General features: G+C 47.1%; 1 protein-coding gene and 1 long non-coding RNA gene across 4 annotated transcripts in view; both read right to left on the bottom strand.

The window, feature by feature from the left end:
- Nucleotides 1-3543, bottom strand: part of LOC122495335 (death associated protein) — a 64866-nt gene extending 61323 nt beyond the window's left edge. The window contains exon 1 of one of the 3 annotated variants that reach the window (XR_006300413.1): nt 3167-3376. Coding sequence is in view for 2 of the 3 variants with exons in the window: in XM_043601023.1 (XP_043456958.1) it covers nt 3167-3221 (55 nt within the window). In the remaining variant the exon portion in view is untranslated. Of the gene's footprint in view, nt 1-3166 lie in introns of all 3 variants that reach the window. The other 2 variants (XM_043601023.1, XM_043601024.1) reach the window with 2 other exon arrangements.
- Nucleotides 3544-11574: 8031 nt separating this feature from the next.
- On the bottom strand, nt 11575-23376 carry LOC122479856. The gene is made up of 3 exons (XR_006296449.1): nt 23274-23376; nt 14969-14972; nt 11575-11586 (listed from the first exon to the last, which is right to left on the bottom strand). It is a non-coding gene; the product is annotated as an uncharacterized LOC122479856 (long non-coding RNA).
- Between the last annotated feature and the right edge of the window lie 779 nt (nt 23377-24155).

Below are 24155 nucleotides of genomic sequence, written 5' to 3'. Positions count from 1 at the left end.
GAGTAATAGTGTGTCTGATAATTACGTTCTCCTTTCTGCCGTGGCGCACTGGTCCTGCTGTGTGATGCAACAGAACCTGGCTAATTCTAACTTTGCTAATCTGTATTTGCAAGAATGCTCATAAAACGAGCGGTCTCAGCCCATTTCTCCGCAGATACTTTGTAGCTGAGAGCAGTGGGAGGTCTCCAATCTTAAATTAAGACTTCATTACTTTTGCCAAGGGCCCGGCCGGGATGACAGGAGCACTGTAGCCTGGGAGGTGATGCCTCCACCAGTCTTGCCCGGAAGCTGGTATTTAAGGTGGTGCTTTGTGCCACTTTGGGGAGCTACTCCGTTTTCCTTGGTCTCTCCCATAAGTACAGGAGGCATCCGTGTTACCAAACTTCTGTTTGTTTTTCTCTTGTCAGTCTGTCTTTTGTGAGCAGTAGGAGGGTCCTCAGCCAAGAATTTAGAAGGGTAGAGGGAAACACTGGCACACGGTAACACTCAGCACAGGCTGGTTACTACTTTGGCTGCTAAGATGCTACCTAAACTGGCTCACAGCCTCCCTGCATCACTACCACTCACTGGAGGCAGCTCAGAAGTTCAGGGACCTTGTGCATCCTGCATGCTCTGTCTGGGGAAAGTGAGAGGTGAGAAGAGGCTCGGCTTGGGAGAAACTCACTAGGGAGCTATGTATTATTTTGTGCCTGACACTGTGCCAGCCCCCGGGGATGAAGATCTCAGTAAGTCCCAGGCAGAAGCAAGAAGAAGAGAGGCAGACAGGCGCACGTAAGTGTGACAGTAAGGAAACGGAATGTCGTAGGGATGCACAGGAGGGTCCCTGGTGCAGACAGCAATAACGAGAAAACACAAAAGAACATGAAGACAGTCATGGGAGAGAATTTTATTGTTTCTGATTGAGAATGTAGGCACAAGTCTTTGTCATCCAACTTAAGCACTTAATGAGAGGGTTCCTAAAGTTTTTAAGGTTGTTATTTGATTTATGAACGGTGCTCTTGGCTATCTTTGATGATTATTCTTTATTATAGCAGGTCTTTCTTTTCTTTCTTTCTCTCTCCCTTTCTTTCTTTTTAAATTCTGTAATAACATCTACTCTGCAGAGCTTCCTACTCTCTGGCCGGAGTAAGCAAGCAGACCCTGAGCTTCCCCGCAGGGAACTCTGTGATCTGGGAGAGTGCGCTGAGGGGCACTACTGGGAAGCAAAATACCGCAAGCCAAGCCGCAGAAAGCAAAAAGCCCCTTTCTAACCTGCGCCCCTGGGCCAGGATGCCAGGCCCTTCCTCCGACTCTGGCCAAGAGTGACCAGTCTCAGAAAATGCAGAATAACAGTGACAGATCCCTAAGCAGCTCCTTCTTGACTGGGAACCCAAAGGCTGAAGGACCTGTCCTGAAGTCACTTGAGTTTACCTGTGGGGTTAAACGCCCTTTGGCTCTGATTCTGATGGATGGAAGGGACTGAGCTGAAGAGTGTCCTGGGCTTTCCCAGAGGAAGGTCAGCTGGCCCAACCCTCCCATTTCAAAGATTAGGAAAAGTAAGCCCCAGAGAAGTGACAGGCCTCAAAACTTAGAACCCCAGGTTCACTGCTCAACAGCACAAAAGTTGGTTCCTTGCACCTCAGGGCATAAATAAGCCATTCAGTTCGTAATTCGCAAAGCCTAGCTGTTCACAATTCACAGAAAATCAGAGTCCTTTACGAAATTTCTCCCAGGGAGTTAACAATGTACAGTTTATACCTCTGATCTTAAAAATCTCCATATGGATATGTCTCTCCATGCAATTTAATTACTGCTACGTGGATTTGGTATCATTCCAACAGATACGCTTTAATGCCACTCATTCCCCCGGGACAGGGGAGCCATGGGCAGACTAATGCCACATAGTCCAAGGACATGACTGCAACCGGAGGGGTTCCTTCCTGCAGAACCGCCCAGGTGAGCAGGCAGCTGGACGTGGATCCCTGTCAGGAGGAATCCAAGGTCAGAGTTACCTTTAAAAGAAATCCCTCTGAGGTCCTGTTTTTTGTAACTAATGCAATACAAATGGCCCCAAAGCCTGTCTTCCCCAAATCCCACGCCTCCTAAGTCCCCACACGGCGGTCAGCCATTTTTCTTCCCTAGTGCCAGTTAGTTTCCGTGTTGTTGAGAGCTTTTTTCACCAGTGAAAAATATTACCTACTCTGGAATGCACCTTATTGAAAAACTGCTCCGTTGCCCCTGTTGAGGCAGAGACTTAGTGTCCTAACGTGAGGACAGCAGATGGCGATTAGGCGACTCTACTGGAACAAGAATGGGCCCAAATGGGGCACAGAAAGCAGCCACGTTTCCATAAGGCTTCTGTTATTAGAAGGCTGAGTTCATAAGACTAACGTGTACAGTTTAGACTCTGAAAGACCCCCACACACAGAGGCGCCGGTAGCCTTTGAGTCTCTCCCTGTGTCCTTCCATATGGATCGATTGTCATTCCAGAGACAGCGACCCATTTGGCCAGAGTCGAAAGAACAAACGGGAACCCTGCTCCGAGAGGGAAGAGGTGGGCCCTAGGAACTTAAAAAGTCTGCTTAGATTAGTTTTTTTTTTTTTTTTTCCTCGAGAAAGCTGACTCTTTATCCTGGATTTAATTAACTTCCTTGGCTCATAAGTTCAGGATTTGCAACAACAACAAAAAAAGTCCGAGGAAAAACTTTTAAGAAAGAGCTGGATGCGAAAGAAAGTCGGGAAGGGGAGGGGGGAATCACACTGAGTGATTAATGATAAAAATTATTTCCGCTTCTCTAGTTCTTTTATCCGCACGAAATGCTGTCAGCCTACAATTAATTGTCACCACGACACGACACACACGGACTTTTCAGCGTTCCGGCTGCCCGTTTTCCTAAGACATCTGTCTGTCCCTTCTAAGTACGCACTCGGCCCAAACTTTCTCGGGGGAAGTTGTGCAAGCGACTTTCTTCCAATCATTCTGATTTGCATGCAACTCCCACGGGCTGGCGAAGCCGGGGGCGCTCGGAGCCCAGGCGGAGCCCCCGAGCGGAGCCCCCGAGCGGCCCCCGCGCCCCGCAGCCGGGGCGGACGCCCCCGCCCGGAGCCCCCTCCGCGCCCCGCGTCCGCAGGTTCGAGCCCGCCCTCGCGCCCCGCGGCGGGAGAGAAAGTGGGAACGAGTCAGTACCGGCGGGCGGATGTCCGGCTTTCGTCTCTAGCTTCCCCTCGGGAGGCGAAGACATGATGCGACCGCGCGTTCGAGGGGCTGCGACGGCGACGGCGACCACGGCGGGCTCGCGAGCCGGGAGGGAGGCGCGCGCGAGCTTGAGCGCCGGGCTGCGAAGGAGGCGCGCGCGGCGGGGCCGCGCACGGAGGCAGCAACTGCGGTCGCCGGGAGGGGGCGCGGCCGCCGCGCGCCGACGTGGCGCGTCCCCCTTGCCCGCGGCTGCGCGTTGTCGTCACTGCGCCCGGCCCCGCCCAGCCGGCCCCGGCCCCTCCCTCCCGCTCTGTGCACTGAGCATGCGCGGCTGGCAGCGCCACGTTGGAAGCTGCGGCCGCGGGCGCCGGAGGAAGGAGGAGGGTGAGGGTGGGGTGTTTGCGGTTAGAGGAGGCGGGGCTGATGCTGGCACAGACTCCGGCAGGAGATCGAAAGGGCCCAGCGGGAGGGTGGCCGCTTCTCGCGCCGCGCTTCACCCCTCCCCCCCGCCGGAGGGGCGGTGACGGAGGTGCGGAAACTGCCGCCGGGGTGGAGCGCGCAGGGGGTGATGCAGGTTGTCTGGGAACCGGCCCGCGGCCAGGTGTGCACACCCAGCTCACACTTGGAGCGACTAATTATGTGCGGAAATGAGACCCCACGTGGGACCGACTAGGAGCCTGAGGATTGCAGGGATTTGCTCAAAGACCCTGCATATGGGAGTGCCCCCCGCAGCCCCCAGGAGAAACACAGCGCTGTGAAGCCAGGGACCAGGACTGAGTTCTTGCGCTGCTGCCTCTGTGCCCCCCGGCGTGCTGTTGCGATGGATCTGGGTTCTGGCCAAAGCTGATCCTTAGCCTTCGTGCCCTGCTTCACATCACTCCCGCCTTCTCAAGCGCTTTGCAATTGCAGGTATCCTCTCCTGCACCATCCATCCCGCCTTGCCGAATTAGCGTTCAAACATGCCCAGTGGCTTCAGGAAAGGAAATACCATCGTCTCTCTTGGCTGTACATCCTACCCTTGGCAATACAACTGATCAAAGAGGTTAAACACCTCACTCCCCCTTTACCCCTCAGCCCAGTCCAATCCAGCTGCCCCCGAGGTTACCCTCAAACAGGTATGGTTCTTTTATCAAGGTTACTTATGACCTCCATGCTGCCCAATCCGGTGGTCACCTTTCCATCTCATCCTGCTTGACCTGTCAGCATTGACCTAGCTGACCGTCCCCCTCCTCCTTAGCCTCCTCCTAACTCTGTTAGGTGTGTTGGCTTTATTTCTAGATTTATAGACGTTTGAATATTCTAAGGCTCATCATCAGCCTTCTTCTGTCTGGATCTTGTTTTATGGCAACATGCAGGCCCATGGGGATGACTGTCGTTCATTTACTTACGGACAACAAATCTGCAAACCCATTTCTCTACCCCTGTTTCTCCACTAAGCTTCAGACTCCCACTGTCTCCTTGACCTCTGGGTGCCTAACCCAACGCTGCCCAAGTGTGCATCACAGCACATATGCATGTTCTACCCACTGGGGCTTTCTCCCCACATTTCAATAGCATTAAGAGCAACATCGTTGTTGGCCAGGCGGCTGTCATGATGTAGTTGTCATTCTTTTACATTCATTCACATCAAAACTCGCAGACAGGTGTCAGCAGCTTAGAAGGAAATCCGAAATAAATAGCAGAGCGCTCTTTTAAAGAGGTGAGCCATCACTAACACTCTAAATGGAACAGTGGGAAAATCCACAGACACTCTGGATATGGATCCTGAATGGAAAGGACCTTTAAGGATACCTAACCAATTAATTGTATGAAGATTTTCCTTTTTATGTACGTGCATGAGTGCTATGTAAAGACTCATGTCTTAATAATTCTGAAAGAACCGTTTCTAAGAAGTATAAAATAATTCTAGAAAACATTGTGTTATAGTTTAATTGGCAGCATTTTTGCCCCTAGTGGGACATAAAGCTGCATGTGAAGAGTGATGACGTCTTCAGGGGCATGTGGCATTGCTAGGGAACCCTGGGGTAAAAGAAAGAAGCTTCTGAGGAGGGAGTCAAGTTACTCAAGGACCTTGGTGGCCCCACTGGGCTGCCCTGAGGCCTGTTCTGGGACTACGCTGACTGGAACACCCTGGTGTGATAGTCATGTCTAGTTTTACATGTTCAAAGCAGCATTCCTGATTCTTGCACCTAGCCCCAAATACCTTTCCACCTAGAATAGCATCCAGACTACGGTGTGGGGTACCTGCCTAATCAATAGCATTACTACTGAAGAAAATGTGGTTGTGTAAGGAACTTGACTTGGAAAAAAACCGTCTGAGTTTTTCCCAGCCTCCCTTGCAGCTAGGGGAGGACACATTCTGCCATGGAAATGTAAGTGGAGGTTTGTTGGGAGATTTGTGGCAAAATTTTGCACGTTTGGTGTGAAAACTGCTCTTTCTCGTGTTGACCTCGTGGCTCACACTGCCTCGAATTCAGACAGCAGGTGCAAAGCAGAGCAATCCTATTGCAACCGTGAGGCAACTAAGGGCACGAATGCCATGTGCTCAGGGTGGCAGAATACACGGGCTTGAGGTTCTTGGTCGGGTGTGTGTGTGGGGGGGCTCCGCAGAGCAATGGACCCGCTTCCAGACCATTTAGATCAAGTCTCTGTGGTCGGTGTCTTTACATGTGGCCAAATGCAACCCCCAGCACGTGTGGCCTCCCAGGCCCTGTGTGATGGGGGCTGTGCCCGCCTCTAGGAGCTCATCTCTCGTGGCCCATTTCTGATACTCCTCGAGTGTGATAAGCCAATTCTTCCCTTTGGGCCTTAGCATTAGCCATTCCCTCCACCTGGAACTCTTTCCTCCAGATTATCCCCCCAGAATCCTTCTTATTCTGGAGCCAGCTTTTCCATAGGGCCTCCCCTGCCCACCAGATCTGAAGCAGCCAGTTAGGTACGTGACTCTCATCCCTTTGTCTTCACGGCACCTCATCCTCCTCCAGAATCCCTCATCCGTCTTCTGGGTGTCAGCTGTCTGTCTCCTCTGACTAGCACTGGTTGAGTGCCAGCCCCAAAAGAGGAGAGACCTTGTCCAGTTTGCCCACTGCATGCTCAGCACCCAAAACCAAGGTGGGCACATCAAAAGCGTTCAAGGGATGCCTGGGTGGCTCAGTCGGTTAAGCATCCAAGTCTTAATTTTGGCTTAGGCCATGATCTCACCATTCATGATTCTGAACTGACAGCGTGGAGCCTGCTTGGGATTCTCTCTCGCTCGCTCTCTGCCCCTCCTCTGCTCGCGTTCTCTCACAAAACTGAGATAAATAAACATTAAAAAATAAATAAAAAGCACTCAATGGATATTCTCGCTCATAACTCCAGAGCATGGATGCATTTAATTTCCCACAATTGTTACCAAAATGAAGAGCAGTGAATGAGGACTATGCAGAGAATGGCAACATCAGTACAGATGGCCGCTTGTCCTTTCTTACATTTGCTCCTGCCGTGAACACGTTTGTGTATGCATGTGTGTACGTGCATGCGTGTTTGTGTGTGTGTGTATGTGTGTGTGTGTGTGTGTGCGCGCTCACATGCATATGCATGGGCGTGTCCAGCCTCACCAGTCCCAGATGCCTGAGGATAAATGCCAGGCACCACCCATTGGAAAGTTTCTATATGGCCATGCACACTCAGATTTTGTTAGAATTGCTGGGTGACTAATCTTATTTGAAGCTCACTGTAATTCTGAGAGCAAGGCAGTTTTTTTTACCAAGAAAAACAAAAGCAGACAGAAGAAAGGATTGTTGGGTTGACATGGGACACAACTCTCGACTGCACACTGGGACCAGAAGCTGGATTTTTGAAGCCCCAATACCATTTTCTCCCGCCTTCCAAATAGAGTTTTGTGAGCTATTTCCCCCTTCTTCTCTAAGTAGACTTGCCCAATCCCAAATGGTGCTGGAAGAAATGGTGCTGAATGTAAGATACTTCTTTTTCAATTAAAAAATTTTTTTTATTTTAGATGAGAGTGTGCAGGGGAAAGGGCAGAGGGAGAGAGAGACAGAGACAGACAGAGAGAGAGGGAGAATCTTAAGTAGGCTCCGTGCTCAGCTCGGAGCCTGATTTGGGGCTCGATCCCATAACCCTGGGATGATGACCTGAGTGGAAATCAGCAGTTGGACACTCAACTGACGGAGCCACCCAGGCACCCCTGTAAGATACGTCTTAATGTGAATACTGTAAGCACTGGAAAAAGTATTGGAAGAAGGAACAGAAAATGCAGACCCTCTTTTCCATGTGTGCATGTTGTACCCCGGGCTACATCCCTGGAACTTTCTGAGCCTGTTTCCTTGTCTGCACAATCCCTCAGAGAGGTGAACACTAACCTCCCCCAAGACTGGTGTGAGATCAGGATTGAGTGCTGCCTGTGCTCCATGTAGCTCTGCCTCACCACATTAACCATCCACGAGATCCTGAGACCCAAGGACTTCTCCGCCCTCACTCATGGAGAAACCCAGTCTGCGAAAGGCCAAGCATGGGAATCGGTGGCTGGTACCTGGAGACCCGAGAGAACCCTGTGCTGGCCACCGTCCTGCCCTGTAAGCCTCAACATACCGTAGAATGTAGTGTTACTACTACAAAGGGAGTTTTCATGAGAATTCATGGAATCCATGAGCTATCCTATAGCGTATTGAAATAACCCCACCTATCAATCACTGTGGTGAACATTGCTTCTTTATTCCAGACTGGCCCGTACGTTATGTCTTCTCGTGCTGTTTGTCTGATGGATGAGAGTTTTTATATTTGTACTCACTATGCAGAATTTATTTTCCATCGTTGATATTGCTCAGAAAGGGAGAGCAGCATTCTTGACTTTGTAACATCCAAGGTATTTCTTACTATATTATGGAGGTTTTAAATAATATTAATTTGAATATAACTTATATGACACCCCCCCCACACACATACAGTACTTGAAAAGAATATGCATGTCCTAGAGCCAAATAAAAATCATAGAACACCACACATCTTACACACACACACACACACACACACACACACACACACGAGGAATCCTTTGGGATTTCATTGGGCTTCAACTTGTCAGTCACAGGGTAATTGAGAAGCACTTTGAGGCATTTTTAAAAAGTAATTTAACAGCTAATAAAAGACACGGAGGTCGATTTTAGTCGCATATGAGGTTACCCTCTGGCTAAGGATGTTTGAAGAAAAAAATAAGCAGCGTGAATCTTGGCAACACATTTTTATCTGTATTTGGACGTTAGAAAATAGAAGCCACAAACAGGATGAGAGCGCTACTGCCGTGAATACTGATTTCCCACGGAACCGCACCTGCTACGGAGGCGATTTATGCAAAGTGTGTTCCAGCAGGGAGTAATGGTGTGTGTGTGGGGGGGGGGGGGGGGGCAAGGACAATCTTGTTTCCGGCTCTTTCGCAGAGTCATTATTTGACCTTGCACCGCATTTCGTGATTGTGGTTCCATAGTGGAGGCCGTAATACGAATCCTACTCGGGGATTCAAACAGTTATTCAATATTATGCCTTAGCATTTATCTCCTTATATAAAATTCTTACAAGGGTGTATGAATTGCTATAAGTAGAAAAAATAAACATGACAAAGGCATCAAGAATAAAGAGGCTTTCAGCAAGATAAAATCATCTCAAGGGAGTCTGAAATTGAAGAACAACATATTTTGGTTAGCTTTTTTTTTTTTTTTAAATCTATTCAGGATTCAGTGGTACTAGGATATTATTTTACCCTTTTCCCATTAAGAAAATTCAAAAGTTTCCTCAGGGAGAGTATGTCATTGTTAGAGAGCTTAAGTGAACGACGAACAGGATGTTGGGGGGCTGCTTCTGCCTTTCGGCCGTGAGCCTCTGCTCACACCGTCCATGTGGGATCGGTCTGGGAAGGAGAATCTACAAATGACGGAGTGCTCGTCTTGGGGGCTGCAGACCAAGGTTTGAGACCCAGCCTGATCACACTATGTGTGGCATTGGGGAAACACTATCCTCTCTGGGTCTCAGAGCCTCCTCCCACCCCGCCTTAAAAATGGGAGTAATCATACACCCCTCTAGAATGTTTACAAGAAGTGCATGGGATCACATATTGAAGATGCTTGGTAAACTTTAAAGAACTAAATACAAGTCTGCCCAAAGCACATGACTTGTTGGAGATTTTAGAGAAATCGCAAAATAAACCTATACTTGTATACTCAAGAGGGAATGAAAGTGGAAAAAAAAAAAAGCAAACAGCGTTTCAGTATCGTAAAAAAAGATAGTTTTGACCTCATAGCTCCCCTGAATGGGTATAGGGAAACTCCAGGAGTCCCCGGACCACAGTTTGAAGACTGCTGTTCGAGATCATTCTTTAGACACATTGATTTAAGATTAAGAATAAAAAAGCATTTAGGTTAAAAAACAACCACCACCCTGTAGTTGGTGGAGATGTCAGCCTTACGATAGGCTCGAACCGCAGTGCCATCTGGCATCCCCTAGAGTGGTCCAGGTTAGCCGGTGGGCACTCAGGACTGATTCACAGGTGCTGGGCCAGCCAGGTCACATGCGGGGGTGGCGTGAGCTTGTCTTCCCAAATGACAGCTGCAGCCCCCACTGGCTGGGCTTCCCCACTCCCCACCGCCGTTTCCAGATGGGCAAAGCCCTCCTGTTGTGCTGCTTGCTTTCAGAAAAGCAGTTTGAGAAATCTTAGAGGTCTGATAGCCTTACTGACACCAGTTTTCAAAAGAGCTGTTTTCACAGGCTTTTTAAAAAAAAACAAACATATAATTGACATATAACATTGTATAAGGGTAAGGTACACAATGTGATAGTTTGATATATTTATATATTATAATATGATCATCACCTTAGCATTAGCTAACATTTCTATCGTGTCACTTAATTATCATTTGTGTGTGTGTGTGTGTGTGTGTGGCCAGAACAATTAAGACCTAGTCTTTTAGCAGCTTTGAAATTTATAATAAAGTGTTTGTGACTGTAATCGCTGTGCTATGCATTACATTTACAGAACTTATTTATTTACTAGTTGCAAGTTTGTGCCCTTTTTCTTTTTTTTTAAAGTAGGCTTCGTGCCCAGCACAGAGCCCAGGGTGGGGCCTAAACTCATGACCCTGAGATCAAGATCTGAGCGGATGAGATCAAGAGTCAGATACTTAACCAACTGAGCCACCTAGGCACCCCAAGTCTGTACTCTTAAACATCTCCCCAATTCCTCCAACCCCCAGCTCCTAGCAACCACCGATCTTCCCTCTGTTTCTATGATTCAACTTTTTTAGATTCCCCATATGAGTGATATCACACAGTAGTTGTCTTTCCCTGACTTATCTCGCTTAGCATAACGCCCTCAGGATCCAACCCACGCACATCCCATTAACTAAGGAAGTAAAAAACCTGTACAGTGGAAACTACAAGAGTTTGGCGAGAAAAATTGAAGACACAAACGAATGGAAAGGTTATCCCATGTTCACGGATTAGAAAAATTAATGTAGTTCAAAAGTCCACACCACCCTAAACCATCTATAGATTCTAGGGGGTCCCTGTCAAAATTTGAATTGTTTCTTGCAGAAATAGCAAAAACAATTCACAGACTTTTAAATAAGAAACGGCAGAAGATCTCAAAGAGGAGGCTATTGGCCATTTCTTTCCCCTCCAAAGCTGCGGGTTGTGCCTTCTCTTAAGAAGCACAGATGTTTTGACTACTACATAGGAGATATTTGGACGCCTTTCATTAAGAGCGCTTTTTATAAACACACTAAAAAATAAAATTAATATACTTTAGAAAACCTAAATAATAGAGCAATGCCCAAAGGAGAATTTGGACACTTCTTGGTGACACATGTCCCCACTTCTTAGTAATCCTATCAGCATTAGGATGATAACATTTAATAACATCTGGCTTCCAGAAAAAAAATAGATAAGGATTCTTTTTAATTGTCTTATTTTGTGCACTGTCCCTCAGTTTATGTTAGTCTGATGTTTCCCTCATTCCCTGTTATACAGGGGTTATGGATTTTTGGAAGGAAGACCATGGAAGGGAAGCGTCATTTTCTCTCCACATAATTTCAAGGGCACATGCTATCAGTATAGGTTATCATAGGTGAGGTTATTTTATAGATTTAAGTTAATGTACTGGTAAGTTCAGCTATTTATGAGGAATCAGTGTGAAGGGGCTAAGTTATTTGTGTCATAACTTTCAACTGATAAGCCTGTATCAACAAGCATACACATGGCTATGATTCTGGAAGATTCTGGAAGATACCTTTGGGCACTTCTTCACTTTCTCTCTCTCTCTCTCTCTCTCTCTCTCTCTCTCTCTCTCTCCTTTGCTAATGAGAGGAAGAGAGTTTTATTCTCTCTCACTATTCTGAGGTTAGAGTTGGCAAATAATTGCCCTAACAAATTTAAAGCCTATTTTCCCTGCTGAGGTTACCTGGGTTTCCTTTTAAGCCATCTTTCTTCCCGGCGAAGTGATTTAACAAAACCGATTAATTATTCCACTCGGGTGGAAGTATCTGTGTGTGACTTTGCAGGCTAGAGAAGGCTGTAAATAATGATTTCAGTGGGCATCCTCCTTCTCACCATGTTTGCGGAAAAGCCAGCTCAGCTTTTGCTCAAGTTTTAGGGGAAAGTCCGAGCTTGGGAAATACAATTGCGATTGATCTAGATAAGAACAAATCTCAAGCCCATCCTTCAGGCTTGGAGGGACCCTCGGGGGCACCATTCAGAGCTTTTTACTGACATAAATTAATAAACTGCCTTTGGCCATGGAAAAGATAAAAGAAAATATGCAAGCTTCCGTAGCTCGCTTGAGACTTACAACATGACCATTCATCTTCCTAACAAAGAACCACGGAGTGTTTGGGTAAAGAAAAGTTACGCTGAAGGGATCCCTTGCAGGGTCCGTGGAAAAGGTGATGTGACTTCACGCCCACAGATAGCAGAGACGGGTCTAGTTTTTCGTCCTTTGCACCCTTACAAATCGCACATAAATAAAAAGCAGTGCCCCTAATGGATTCATTACACAATTTGAAGCCTTGCTGTCCACCCTCTCCCTGCTCCCCTGCACCCGCCGCCCCCCGCCCCCGGCAATTCTACCTTGCTATTTTTTTTCTGATACTGAAGTCTGTCCTATCCCATTAGACACACCGTTTACCGCAGGCTCTTTCCATCAACTGCCCTCTGCTTTTATCCCAGGTTCCCTGGGATTCATTTCCAGCTTCCCCAACTTTCACTGAGCTGATTGGAGAACTGAATGTTCCTTGAGATTCCAGGCAGAAGGCTGGTGCTGCTATGGTAGCTGAGAGACAGAAAGGAGCCCTGTCCTTATCTACTCATGAGGGGATCCTGGGAGACATGTGCTGGCCTGAGCTCTCTCCTGGGGTCCTTGTCCTCTTCCTATGATCCCAGGGGTTTAATGGCAGGGGAGGGAGGCACAGTTGGCTACCAGGCCCTGAGGATAAATCTAGGAATCTCAAGACTCGGAAGGAGTTTATTGATTTCATAGACTTTGTTTCATTCAACAAATATTTTTGAGGACGTACCCTATGCCAGGCCCTTTTCTAGAAAGTGAAGATAAGGTCTCAGCCTTCTTAGAGCTTACATTCTAGTCTGTCGGAGGCTGAAACTGTGCATAGTGAGCGACAGACATAAGCGTCTGATATTCTCCTCTAAAACAAACTGAAATGATGAACAACTTCCCAGTTTCTGAAGCTTTGCAGTGTTAACATGCTGGGTTGTTTCTAAACAAAGACTTCATAGAGTTCCCTGAGACACATTTTAAAAGATAAAATTCAAGTGTCACGTCATCCCCGGTTCTCCGTGCCTTTGCCGGTAAGATCCTTCAGGAAGAAATGTGGGGTGGGGAGAGGCTATCTTGTGCTCCCCTTACCCTTTCAGGCATCGCTTATGCCCTGCAAGCTAGGGGTGGTGGCAGTCCTTTATCCTCTGGAGCAGGAGTGGGCAAATTCCCTTGTACCCATGACTGGTCTGGCTCTGGTTTCTAGAAGCTCAGAATTGAAAAATCATCACAAGCAAGCCTCTTCTTGTATCTTCGCTATAGGTTTAGAAATTATTTTTATGAGCCTTTCCTCCCATTTACATTACCGGTATCCCCTCAACAGATGGGATTGTCATGGTTGGCCCAATGTTCTTTTGTTGTGTCGTTCAGTAAAATAAATGAATGGAAGTTCTCTTCTAGGTGACTAGGTAGAAATTCATCATTAGGATGGCGAGGGGAAACTTTCAGGCAATTCCAGGCCTTCCACACTCACCCCAATGCCTCGACAGTCACACAACTTCTAACATGATTCTAGGCGACAGGACAGTTCAAGGTCACATGTTCTCTATTTTGGATGATGGTGGTCAATACGGATTCGATATGATTTGCCTGTGTTTACGATGAAGCATTTAATACATGTGTCACCCGAATGCCTTTGTCAGAAACAGTAGCCTGCTAGCTCTACTTTTACTGCTAACTTCTGTTTTATTCTCAAATAGAATACGGGCTATTTTCTGTGACACTTGGCAAACTACGACCTGTGAATAAAATTTTGCCTGAGGTCTGCTGTGTAAATAAAGTTTTATTGGAACACAGCCATGCCCCTTTGCGTACATGTTGCTCCATGCTACTTTCGTGTTACCATGGCAAGGTTGAGTAGTTGTGACAGAGGTCACGTGGCCTCCTAAGCCAAAAATACTTACTGTCTGGTCCTTGGTAGCCTGCTTGCTCACCCCTATAGACTACAGGATCAACAAAAAGTAGAAGCAAAGGGATTTGCCCTCGGTAAATATTCTGATAACGGATCACTTCGGGGTTTATGTTTAAGCCTTTATTTCTTAGGAAACGTGACACAGGTAGACCCTTCCAGAGAGTGCCATCTTTCCGATCTGTGACATGGTGACATGTGCCATGAGGAACGGTTTATGGTGGAACGTAGGAAGACCTTGTCCGAGGGGCCACGTTGAAACTCTTCTTTGACTCAGAATATGACAGGCAGCCTCACAGATAACGTCCCCCCAGTCCCCTCCTCCTTGCGATAATATCTTTGTATAAGATGCTTCCCTCCGGTGTGGGCTGGGCCTAATGACTCGCTTCCACTGGACAGAATATGGCAACAGTGACGAATGTCGCTTCTGAGACTAGGTTATAAAAAGACTGGTTTCTATCTCTTGTTCTTTCTTGCTCGCCTCGTTTGCTTACCTTTGGCAGAGCCAGCCTGGGAAGCGGTCCTGTGAGGATGATACCCGCGTGGTAGGAGATGGGGCCCTGACAATAACCATGTGAGTGAACTGGAAGCTGATTCTTGGCACCCGCCCCTGATGAGACCCCAGTTCTGTCCAACAGCTTGACTGCCTCCTCCCGAGAGGCTCTGAGCCAGAGGCACCCCGCTAAGCCACCCTGGATTCCTACCCGCAGAGACGGCAAAATAATTAATGTGTGTTGTTTTAAGCCACTACATTTTGGAGGTAATTTGTCATGCAACTGTAGGTAACTATTACCCAGGGAAAAAAGACCGGAGCTGAATTAGGGAACGATATAGCTTTTGGGCTTATATAACTTACTCAATCTGCTTTGTTTAAGTTGAATGAAATTAGACACTATTACACAGGTAAAGTAGTGACCTTTCCAAGTGCACTGTTATTTTCCACGAGTTCACATACCCCACCTGTTGGCAAACACTCACGGAGGCTACATGTCCTGGCCCTCGCATAGGCTGGCACACTGCTCGGGGGCGGGCAGGACCCTCCGGTGGGTCTTCCCCTGTATTTACTCACAGACCTGGTCCGTGGGGGCCCCTCGTGGCTGCCTGGGTGGCGGGGGCATCAGGGGGCGCTGGGAGGCTGTGGCTGGAGCCGCGTGGGCAACGGAGGCAGGACCGCTGCCGCGGCTGCTTGGGCCTGGATGGAAGCCAATTTGGGCGGAGACAAATCGGTTCATTTTGTGTTCTTCACCTTTCTCTTCTCATGTACGTTCGTGGAATCTTGACGTGGGGATCCTTTCTGAATCTGGCATATGCTTAGAACGACACAGGCACGGACGCCTGGACCCACACAGACACACACGTGTTGTGCACACACTTTGCACAACAAGGTGGAGGGCTAACAGAGCTGAAGAATTACTTCGAAGCTTGTCCGGCCCTAAACAAAGCATCCACGTGCTGGACCTTGTGGCTGTTTTTTCAAAATGCGTATCTGGGTCCTGTCCTGACCTAATTGAATCAAAGTCTCCGGTCAGCCCAGGAGCCTGTATTTATATGGTGGCAATCTGGTCACATCTGCCCCCAGCCCCCACGGGAGGCTGCCGCGTGTTTGGTGAGTGGGGAACCTGTTTCAGTTTGCTAGGGCCGCCTTAACAAACAACCACAGATCAGGGGGATTAAACCACACAAATTTATTGTCTCCCAGTTCTGGAGGCTGGAAGTCCAAGGTCAAGGCGTCAGCGCGTGGGTCCCTTCTGCGGTTGGGAGGGAGTGTCTGCTCCAGGCCCCTGTCCTCGCCCTGCGGAAAGCCCTCTTCTCCCTGCGTCTCTGTGTGTCATCTTCTGTTTACGTGTGTGAATGTTCACATTTCCCTATTTGCAAAGACAACAGCTATATTGGATTGGCTTCCACTCTAATCACCTCATGTTAATTGGATTACTTCCATAAAGACCCTGTCTCCAAATAAAGCCCTAGGCTGAGATACTGGGGCTTAGGGCTCCAATACATCTTTTTTTGGGGGGGGAGGGACAATTGGGCCCCTATTAACACCCCTTTACATAATAGAGGACTATGTCATGAGTATTCCATAATGTTGAGATGATCAGAGCTACTGTTTTTGGGTGCTTACTCTCTGTGCTAAGTGTTTTACATGCGCTTCTTAATTTAATTTAATTTTACTTTACTTATTTTTATTATTTTTTCAAATATAATGTATTGTCAAATTGGCTAACATACAGTGCGTAAAGTGTGCTCTTGGCTTTGGGGGTAGATTCCCGTGGTTCATCGCTTACATACGACACCCAGTGCTCATCCCAACAAGTGCCCCCCTCAATGCCCATCACCCACTTACCCCTCTCCCCCACCCCCACCATCCACCGTCAGTTTGTTCTCTGTGTTTAAGAGTCTCTTGTGGTTTGCCTCCTTCCCTCTCTGTTTGTAACTATTTTTCCCCTTCCCCTCCCCCATGGTCTTCTGTTAAGTTTCTCAAATTCCACATATGAGTGAAAACATATGATATCTGTCCTTCTCTGACTTATTTCACTCAGCATAATACCCTCCAGTTCCATCTACGTTGCTGCGAATGGCATGATTTCATTCTTTCTCATTGCCAAGTAGTATTCCATGGTATATATAAACCACATCTTCATCAGTTGATGGACATTTGGGCTCTTTCCATAATTTGGCCATGGTTGAAGCCGCTGCTATAAATATTGGGGTGCACGTGCCCCTCTGTGTCAGCACTCCTGTATCCTTTGGGTAAATTCCCAGCAGTGCTGTCGCTGGGTCATAAGGTAGATCTATTTTTAATTTTTTGAGGAACCTCCACACTGTTTTCCAGAGCGGCTGCACCAGTTTGCACTCCCACCAACATGCACCATTTAATTTTAACCTTCACTGCCAACGTTGACGAAACTGCTATGTTTCCCAATTTGGAGATAATAGCTGAGGTTCACAGAAATTAGCTAACTTGCCCAAGGCCTCACCACTAGCAGATGGCAGCGCAGGGATGATGCGGACGCCATGCTTTCTTTCTGCTGTATATTCAGTTGTCCAAAGCTCTAACTGGTGCAGAAATCCTCTTCCCCTTAGCCAGTATTTGCTTTCCTATTTCCTTGGCCTAAATTCTTTGTTCTGCTTGGATGGCAGGGCGGCTGCGCTCCTCCTCATTGTCAGACCCTTGTAAGTTTCTCGGCCCTTTCAAGCCTTCACTTTTCCAGGGTACACACCATGGGTCCTCTGACCACAGTGGTTCCGTGTTCCCGGACCTCTCCAGTTTGCTGATGAGCACTTTACGGTGTTGTCCCCCGTGCAGTCTGGAGCTGGGCTTGGACACAGTCCTGCTCCAACTGTGCTGGCTTGTTATGCTCAGAGGAAACAAAAATCTCCCAGCTGCACGTGCACGGTGTCCCATCAGTCCAGGGCACACGTGGTTTCCGTCCTTTCTGTGTAAGTGCATCAGAATATAGGCTAAGCACACATTGCAAGCCAGAACTCCATGCATGCGCCCACTGTGTAGACCAGGGCAAAGTTATAAACTGAGGCACGTCAGGCCTAGTGTTCCAGACAGAGCGAAGGCCCTACTGTGGGGGTCGTTGCCCAGGTTTCCAGCTCACCGGGCTGTGCCAACACCAAACTCCCCGTGAGCAGGGCTCTCAGGGTGAGCAAGCCAGCAGCGTGGCTTTGCCGATGGCGTGTTTGGTTTCTTCCCTCTCCCGGGTGACTGCAAATCTCCTGTGTATCTGAAACCAGGAAGGACTTTCCTCTTCTCCATCTTACTGTCTTACTTTAGCTAACGTAGTTGCCCTTTAGGTAACTTTCGAGAGATGGTTACTGTCCCAGACCTGTGGTTTTGTACTTGGGCTTCTGAACTATTGAAGAGATTGACATCATCACCCTGAGCGTGGTCTTGCAGCCTGCCTGGTCTTAGCACTTACTATGGGACAGGTGCCTGGCTGCTTAGCCCTCCCTCTCTTCCTCACCAACAGTGATGGGCTCTGGTTCCAGGCATTGTTCTAGATCCCAGAGATCCCGGGTTGAACAAGACAGACAAGGTTCCTGCTCTCAGGGACATTCTAACAGTGGGTCAACTGGTGACAACGAAGTAAACCAATTAAGTGCATTCAGGTTGTGCGAACAGCAGTGTTGGAAATAAACAGGACAATAAGGTGTGTATGTGTGCGTGTGTGTGTGCACCTGTGTGTGCATGTGTGTGTGTGTATGTGCATAAGCCTCCTCCTTCTAGATTCCTCCAATGCTAAACTCTCCAGTTTCTAATTTACACGCCATTAGCCAAGTTACATTCTATTGACCCACCTTATGTCAGCACCCGGTCACCTGTGTCACCTCCCTTCATTTGCCAGGTAAGGGTCATGCAAAGTAAATTTTGAATTTATCCCAATTGTGGAATTAAAATGATTAAATAAGCACTCAACCACCAGACAATTATAAGTGGGTCTCGCCAGTGTTCTTGTCGAGTCCCGAATGACTGTGGGCATGGGGTATGAAATGACCTGCTTGCTAGCACCTCCCTTACATAAGCATCCACGGAGGCAAAGCAGCACCTGGAGAGTTTGTGGAGTCGAGGAAGGGGATCTCTTTCCTGTTGCTCTGCCCCCCATCTCCTGCACTTATCCAAATAAGAAGAGAGTGGCCATCCCTGGCTTACCGTCAGATGAAAACTTGGGACCAGGGTGCCGGGCCTGGGACTCTATCCAGAAATGAAGACGGTGCATTTTTCTGGAGCTTCTCCATTCCTCATGCTTGGGGACCCCAAGCTGGCCCACTGAGTCAGGGGCTCCAACGGGCCCCTGCATGGGGAAAGAAGATCTGTGAGTGAGGCTTGGAGGCAGCCAGGAATGGGATTCTTATAAGAACAGGAGCACTTGGGTGGCTCAGTCGGTGAAGCATCTGACTCTTGGTTTCCACTCAGGTCATGATCTCGTGTTTCCTGAGATCCAGCCCCAGCATTGGGCTCTGTGCCAACAGCACTGAACCTGTTTGGGATTCTCTCTCTCCCTCATTTTCTGCCCTTCCCCCCTCAAAATAAATACATAAACTTAAAATATATTTATATTAGAGAACAAGCACTGTCGTTCCAAGGTGCAAGAGGCCCTCAGACCCTGGGAGGAGAGACGGCTCTTACCAGGTCCCTGTTTTCCTGAGGCTCAGCAGGAAAGGACTGAATATCCCAACCCCTTGCATGGAGCCCTTACTGAGGTGGACAGCCTTGTAGGCTCCTTCCTTCCTTCCTTCCTTCCTTCCCTCCTTCCCCCCTCCCTCCCTCTCTCCCTCTCTGCCCACCTCCCTTCCTTCTTTCCTTCCTTTTTTCCTTCCTTCCTTCCACATTTCAGGCGAACAATCTCATTGGAGTGGAAGGCCCTGGCCTCTTTAAACAGGTACTAGCAGACCGAACTGCCTATCTCCTGAGCATCGAGGTGATGGTGTGGGTGCTGCTCTGAGCCCAGCCCCAGGTGCCTCTGAAATCTTGCCCTGGGTTGGAGTAGTCCTCAAAGGAACCTCGCAGCCTGCTCTCATGTGGCCCCTGGATGGGGGATGAGGCTAACTTTTGGGCCATCACTGCTGCTTCCAGGCTTCTGTACACATGTCCCCACACACGTGGGGGTAGGGGCAGCTGGGCTCCCTCTCCTGCTGCCCATGACTGGAGCCCACTGTTTCCTTGGAGTTTGCTCTGTGAGCCGGCTGCCTCCTTCCTGCCTTTCCCACACTGGCTCCCTCTCTTCATTGCCATCACCGAAGCTGGGCCTCCCCTCGTTAACCTTCCTTTAGCCCCTGTTCTTTCCTCCTTCCAGGCAAAGGTTTCCAGCTCTGCAGAGCTCATTTCCTGTGAACCTTCTGTCCATCTTCTGTCCAAGCCTCTGCCATCTACTCTGAGGCAGAGGTGCCAGGAGTCCTTCATTCCTGATGCTTTGGACTTTGGCCAAAGCAGGAAGCAGGAAGTGAGAAGCAGGGAACCGGAAGTGAGAAGCAGGGAACCGGAAGTGAGAAGCAGGGAACAGGAAGTGAGAAGCAGGGAACCGGAAGTGAGAAGCAGGGAACAGGAAGCAGTTGTTTTCTGCTGCTTCAGGTGTCCTTCCTCTGGGGTCCAGGAAACTTCATGCCCAGGGCCAGTAAGATTAGGGAGGCAGAGAACCCTGCCCTTGGGGCTAACCTGCAGAGAATATTCAGGAAACTTGTTGACCTGCATGCTGATTTCAGCTACTAGAGAAATAACAGTATGAGATAAGAAAAAAATATATATCGAGATCTATTGTAGAAGTAATTCCAATCACGGTTATTTGAATGAACTACTGGTCATTCATGCCTATTTGTCATGGGGTAGATAGACCCTCGTGCACACAAAAAGAAGTCTACTGAACTTTGAGGCAAGTTTTCTTCAATTATAAAGTCAAATCTGGCTCATACTTGCGCCCACCTTCCTGGTATGTTGCTTGGGTACCATGGTCTAAAAAACAGAGAGACACTGGCCTGTAATGAACGTGGAGCAGGGACCCCACTGTGGACATTTTATCAAACAGGCTACTTGTGTTTCTTCCTTTCTGCAGTTGCCACATCATGGAAAATCTACGTGCAAATAAAAGTTTCCCGTCAAATAGTATCTCAAATGACCTTTAGCATCTGTCTCTAAACCATGCATTCTCAAAGGGGAATCCTCAAGAGAGCATAAAAGTCATACTCCTTTGTACATTGTTCATGCAGGTTTTTATGTGTCAAGCACAGATATGCATCCAATACATAGATAGATAGTGTGTCTTTAACATTAAAATTTCATCGGGGGAAGGGATTTGAACAAAAATGTCTTAAACGGCTCATGACGGGGGGTGGACAATAAAGGTTGAGAAATGTGCCTAAATGGGTACTTTTAGCATTCTTCTATTTTACAGTATTACCTTCTAATTAGTTTTTCAATAGAAATGTGGATTTTCGTATCTTGCACTTGCTTAAAGTCAGACAGATCTATTGAAAGTCTGTTACTGCCAGAAGGCAACATTCATCCATCTTAGCCATTGCACAGTGGCCCCCAGGAGAGTCTTCTAGCTGGGAAATCTGCCATGCTATTATAAAATAATAAGGCTGCTTATTGTCCACAGCTCGTGGAAGCAGTCTCATTATTATTTTATGGTCAAATCTCTGGCGATAATAGTACTGATAATTATAACGCCGTATTTCATGAAAGCGAGACTCTATTGATTGTAAGATGTGCCATTAAAATTTGACACAATGCTAGGATGCTGCAGACTGTCAGTTTCACTGAAGAAATGTTAAAATGTGGGGAAGTGGGGAAGCACATTTTCGGGCCAATGGAGAACAGAAATGATAGCTGATAACCTCTGACTCTTTACCACGTGCCTGGTTTATCTCACTGAACACTCTCAACAGGGTGATGCCTGTTACATATGATGATACTTATTATCATCCCCATTTCTTAGATGAGGACAACTAAGATTCATATAGGTTAAGTAACTTGCCCAGGATTGCACAGCTCCAAAATGTTGGAAGAAAGAATCAACTCCAGGACCCTCATGCCTTAGCCTTCTGGTGAACATTAGGCTACATCTTCCTTTACCCCTCTTCAACTCCCAGTTGCCCCAAAAAGCAGATGTACTTCAGTTCACTCAACACACAAGTTTCTAGAGGTGGCACAAAATAGAACGCTCATATCTCACAAATTCACAAGGGGAATTTTAGTTTTCAAAGGCATGCTATGGAAAGAATGCTTTCGTGCTGTGGCCTCCCCACTCCCTTCTGATCTGCTGGAATGAGAATTGACCTTGAAGACAGAAGGACCAGGGTTTGATCCTCACTTCTGCACATACCTGCAGTGATAACGTCGCTGAAAGTTCACCTTTCTGAGTTTCAGTGTCTAAGTATGAGTCTTGAAGCCTGTGCCTCATAAATCCAAGCTCTCATAGCCACATGGCTTCATTAATAAACTCCTGAAGGATGAGAAGTTAAACCCACACTCCTAATAGGTTTATAGCTTTCTGCTTGGGGGTTGCTGTCAGCGAGAGGTGTTCTATTTTTATCTCTCTTTTGCCTTTGTTCTGATTGCTATTCTGTAAATGATCTCGGCCATCCAGAGTGTATTTAGCTCATTCGGCTGGGACACTTCCTTAATGGTATAGAGATAACCAATTGTAGAGTTTATATTGGAATAGAGAATTCACCTCCCTCAAGAATATTATAATCTTAACTTATTGTTTGAGGCTCCATTGCTTTTGGGTAAATACGAAAATGTGTTTTCTCTTTCTCTATTCCAGTGGGCAGTTTTTCAAATGGACTGTAACAGAAGCCTCTCTGTTTGCACTGGGAGTCATCTCAGGTTTACATTCAGAAAACCTAATAAAAATGTGAGCAGGAAACAACCGAGCTAAAGCAGGAATGAAAAGAAATTGTTTGATGAGGATTTTGCAGAATAATGGCCCAGGGCTGTCCTCGTAGTAGGACCTGGTGGTTTCTTGGGAAAGGGGGCAGGTGTGTGTGTTCACCCCAGGTAATCATTCCCAAAGCTTCCAATGCCCCTTAGTCCCTTGTGCAAAACTACACACATTAGTCAGAGGATCCTTCCACACTGGCCTTGCTTAGATTTGGGTGTGTTTCCAGTAAGTTCTTCTTCTTTTCTGACTTTGTGTGCTATAAAGCTGTTTGAAGTTACTTTAAACCAGACTCAAAAAGATAAAAAAAAAATTCCATAAGAAATGGTGACTGCCAGAGATTGCCCAGTAATACTTATTCTGCCGATTTCTGGAGAGAAAAACGTTCTAAATTTGTTAACTATAGGTTTCGCCAAAAGTCAAAAGGAAGGTTTTCTCTTCCCTAATATTCTTCTATAGTTTTAGTTTGCTTGAGTAAATATTGTCAACTGAATAAATAAACTTTGGCCTGTAGCTGGGAAGGTGATTTGGTTTTGTTTCTTCCTAGGGTTTGGCATCATGGTCTCTGACCGGGAAGACATCTGCTCCTGTGCTTCACACTGGTGCCTCTCTGGCCCCTGAACCATTGCCGGAGCTCCTGGAGCTGTCTTTGCTGGTGTCTCTCCCAACCTGACTTTCAGTGATGTCATGCTGGTAGCTTGAAACTGACCTTGAGAAAGTTTCTACACCACAGAAATCAACAAATCCTACAAGCCAGGGCCTTCTCCCTGCCCCTCTCCCACCTTGGGAACCCATGTTAAATACTGATGGTCCTCCAGCGCCTATGGTGTCAAATCTTGGTGACAAACCGTGGAGGACACGTTATAAGTATTGGACGGAAAGTCACTGTTGGGACTACATGAGTCTCATTTTAGACCTCGAGACACCTGCACGTTGAAAGTAAGGTGATGGGGAATCACGTGTCATGCTAATGGAGCATCAGCTAACACACAAATTCAGTACAGTCACAGGATACAAAATCAATGTACAGAAATCGGTTGCATTTTTATACACCAATAATGAAGCAGCAGAAAACCAGAATCGATCCCATTTACAATTGCACCCCAAACCATAAGATATCTAGACATAAATCTAAGCAAAGAGGTAAAAGATTTCTACTCTGAAAACTATAGAACACTTGTGAGAGAAACAGAAGAGGACTCAAAGAAATGGAAAAAAATTCCATGCTCATGGGTTGGAAGAACAAAAAAGTTTTAAATGTCTATATTATCCAAAGGACTCTACACATTTAATGCAATCCCCATCAAAATAACACCAGAATTCTTCACAGAGCTAGAATAAACAATCTTAAGATTTGTATGGAAACACAAAAGACCCCAAATAGCCAAAGCAATCTTGAAAAAGAAAAGCAAAGCAGGAGGTATCACAATTCTGGACTTAAAGCTACATTACAAAGCTTTAGTCATCAAGACAGTATGGTACTGGCACAAAAACGAACACAGAGATCAATGGAACACAATAGAAAACCCAGAAATTGACCCATAACTATATGGCCAACTCATCTTTGACAAAGCAGGAAAAAATATCCAATGGAAAAAAGATAGTCTCTTCAACAAATGGTGTTGAGAAAACTGGATAGCTACATGCAAAAGAATGAAACCGGACCACTTTTTATGCCATACATAAAAATAAATTCAAAATGGACGAAAGAGTTAAATGTGAGACAGGAAACCATCAAATCCTAGAGGAAGTCAGAGGCAGCAACCTCTTTGACCTTGGCCGTAGCAACTTCTTACTAGACACATCTCCGGAGGCAAGGGAAACAAAAGCACACATGAACGGTTGGGACCTCATCAAGATAAAAAGCGT

The sequence above is a fragment of the Prionailurus bengalensis genome, chromosome A1 (assembly GCF_016509475.1).
Source record: "Prionailurus bengalensis isolate Pbe53 chromosome A1, Fcat_Pben_1.1_paternal_pri, whole genome shotgun sequence".
Classification (NCBI taxonomy): Eukaryota; Metazoa; Chordata; class Mammalia; order Carnivora; family Felidae; genus Prionailurus; species Prionailurus bengalensis.
The sequence above is the reverse complement of the archived record's forward strand: the minus strand, read 5'-3'. Positions and strand labels throughout refer to the sequence as shown.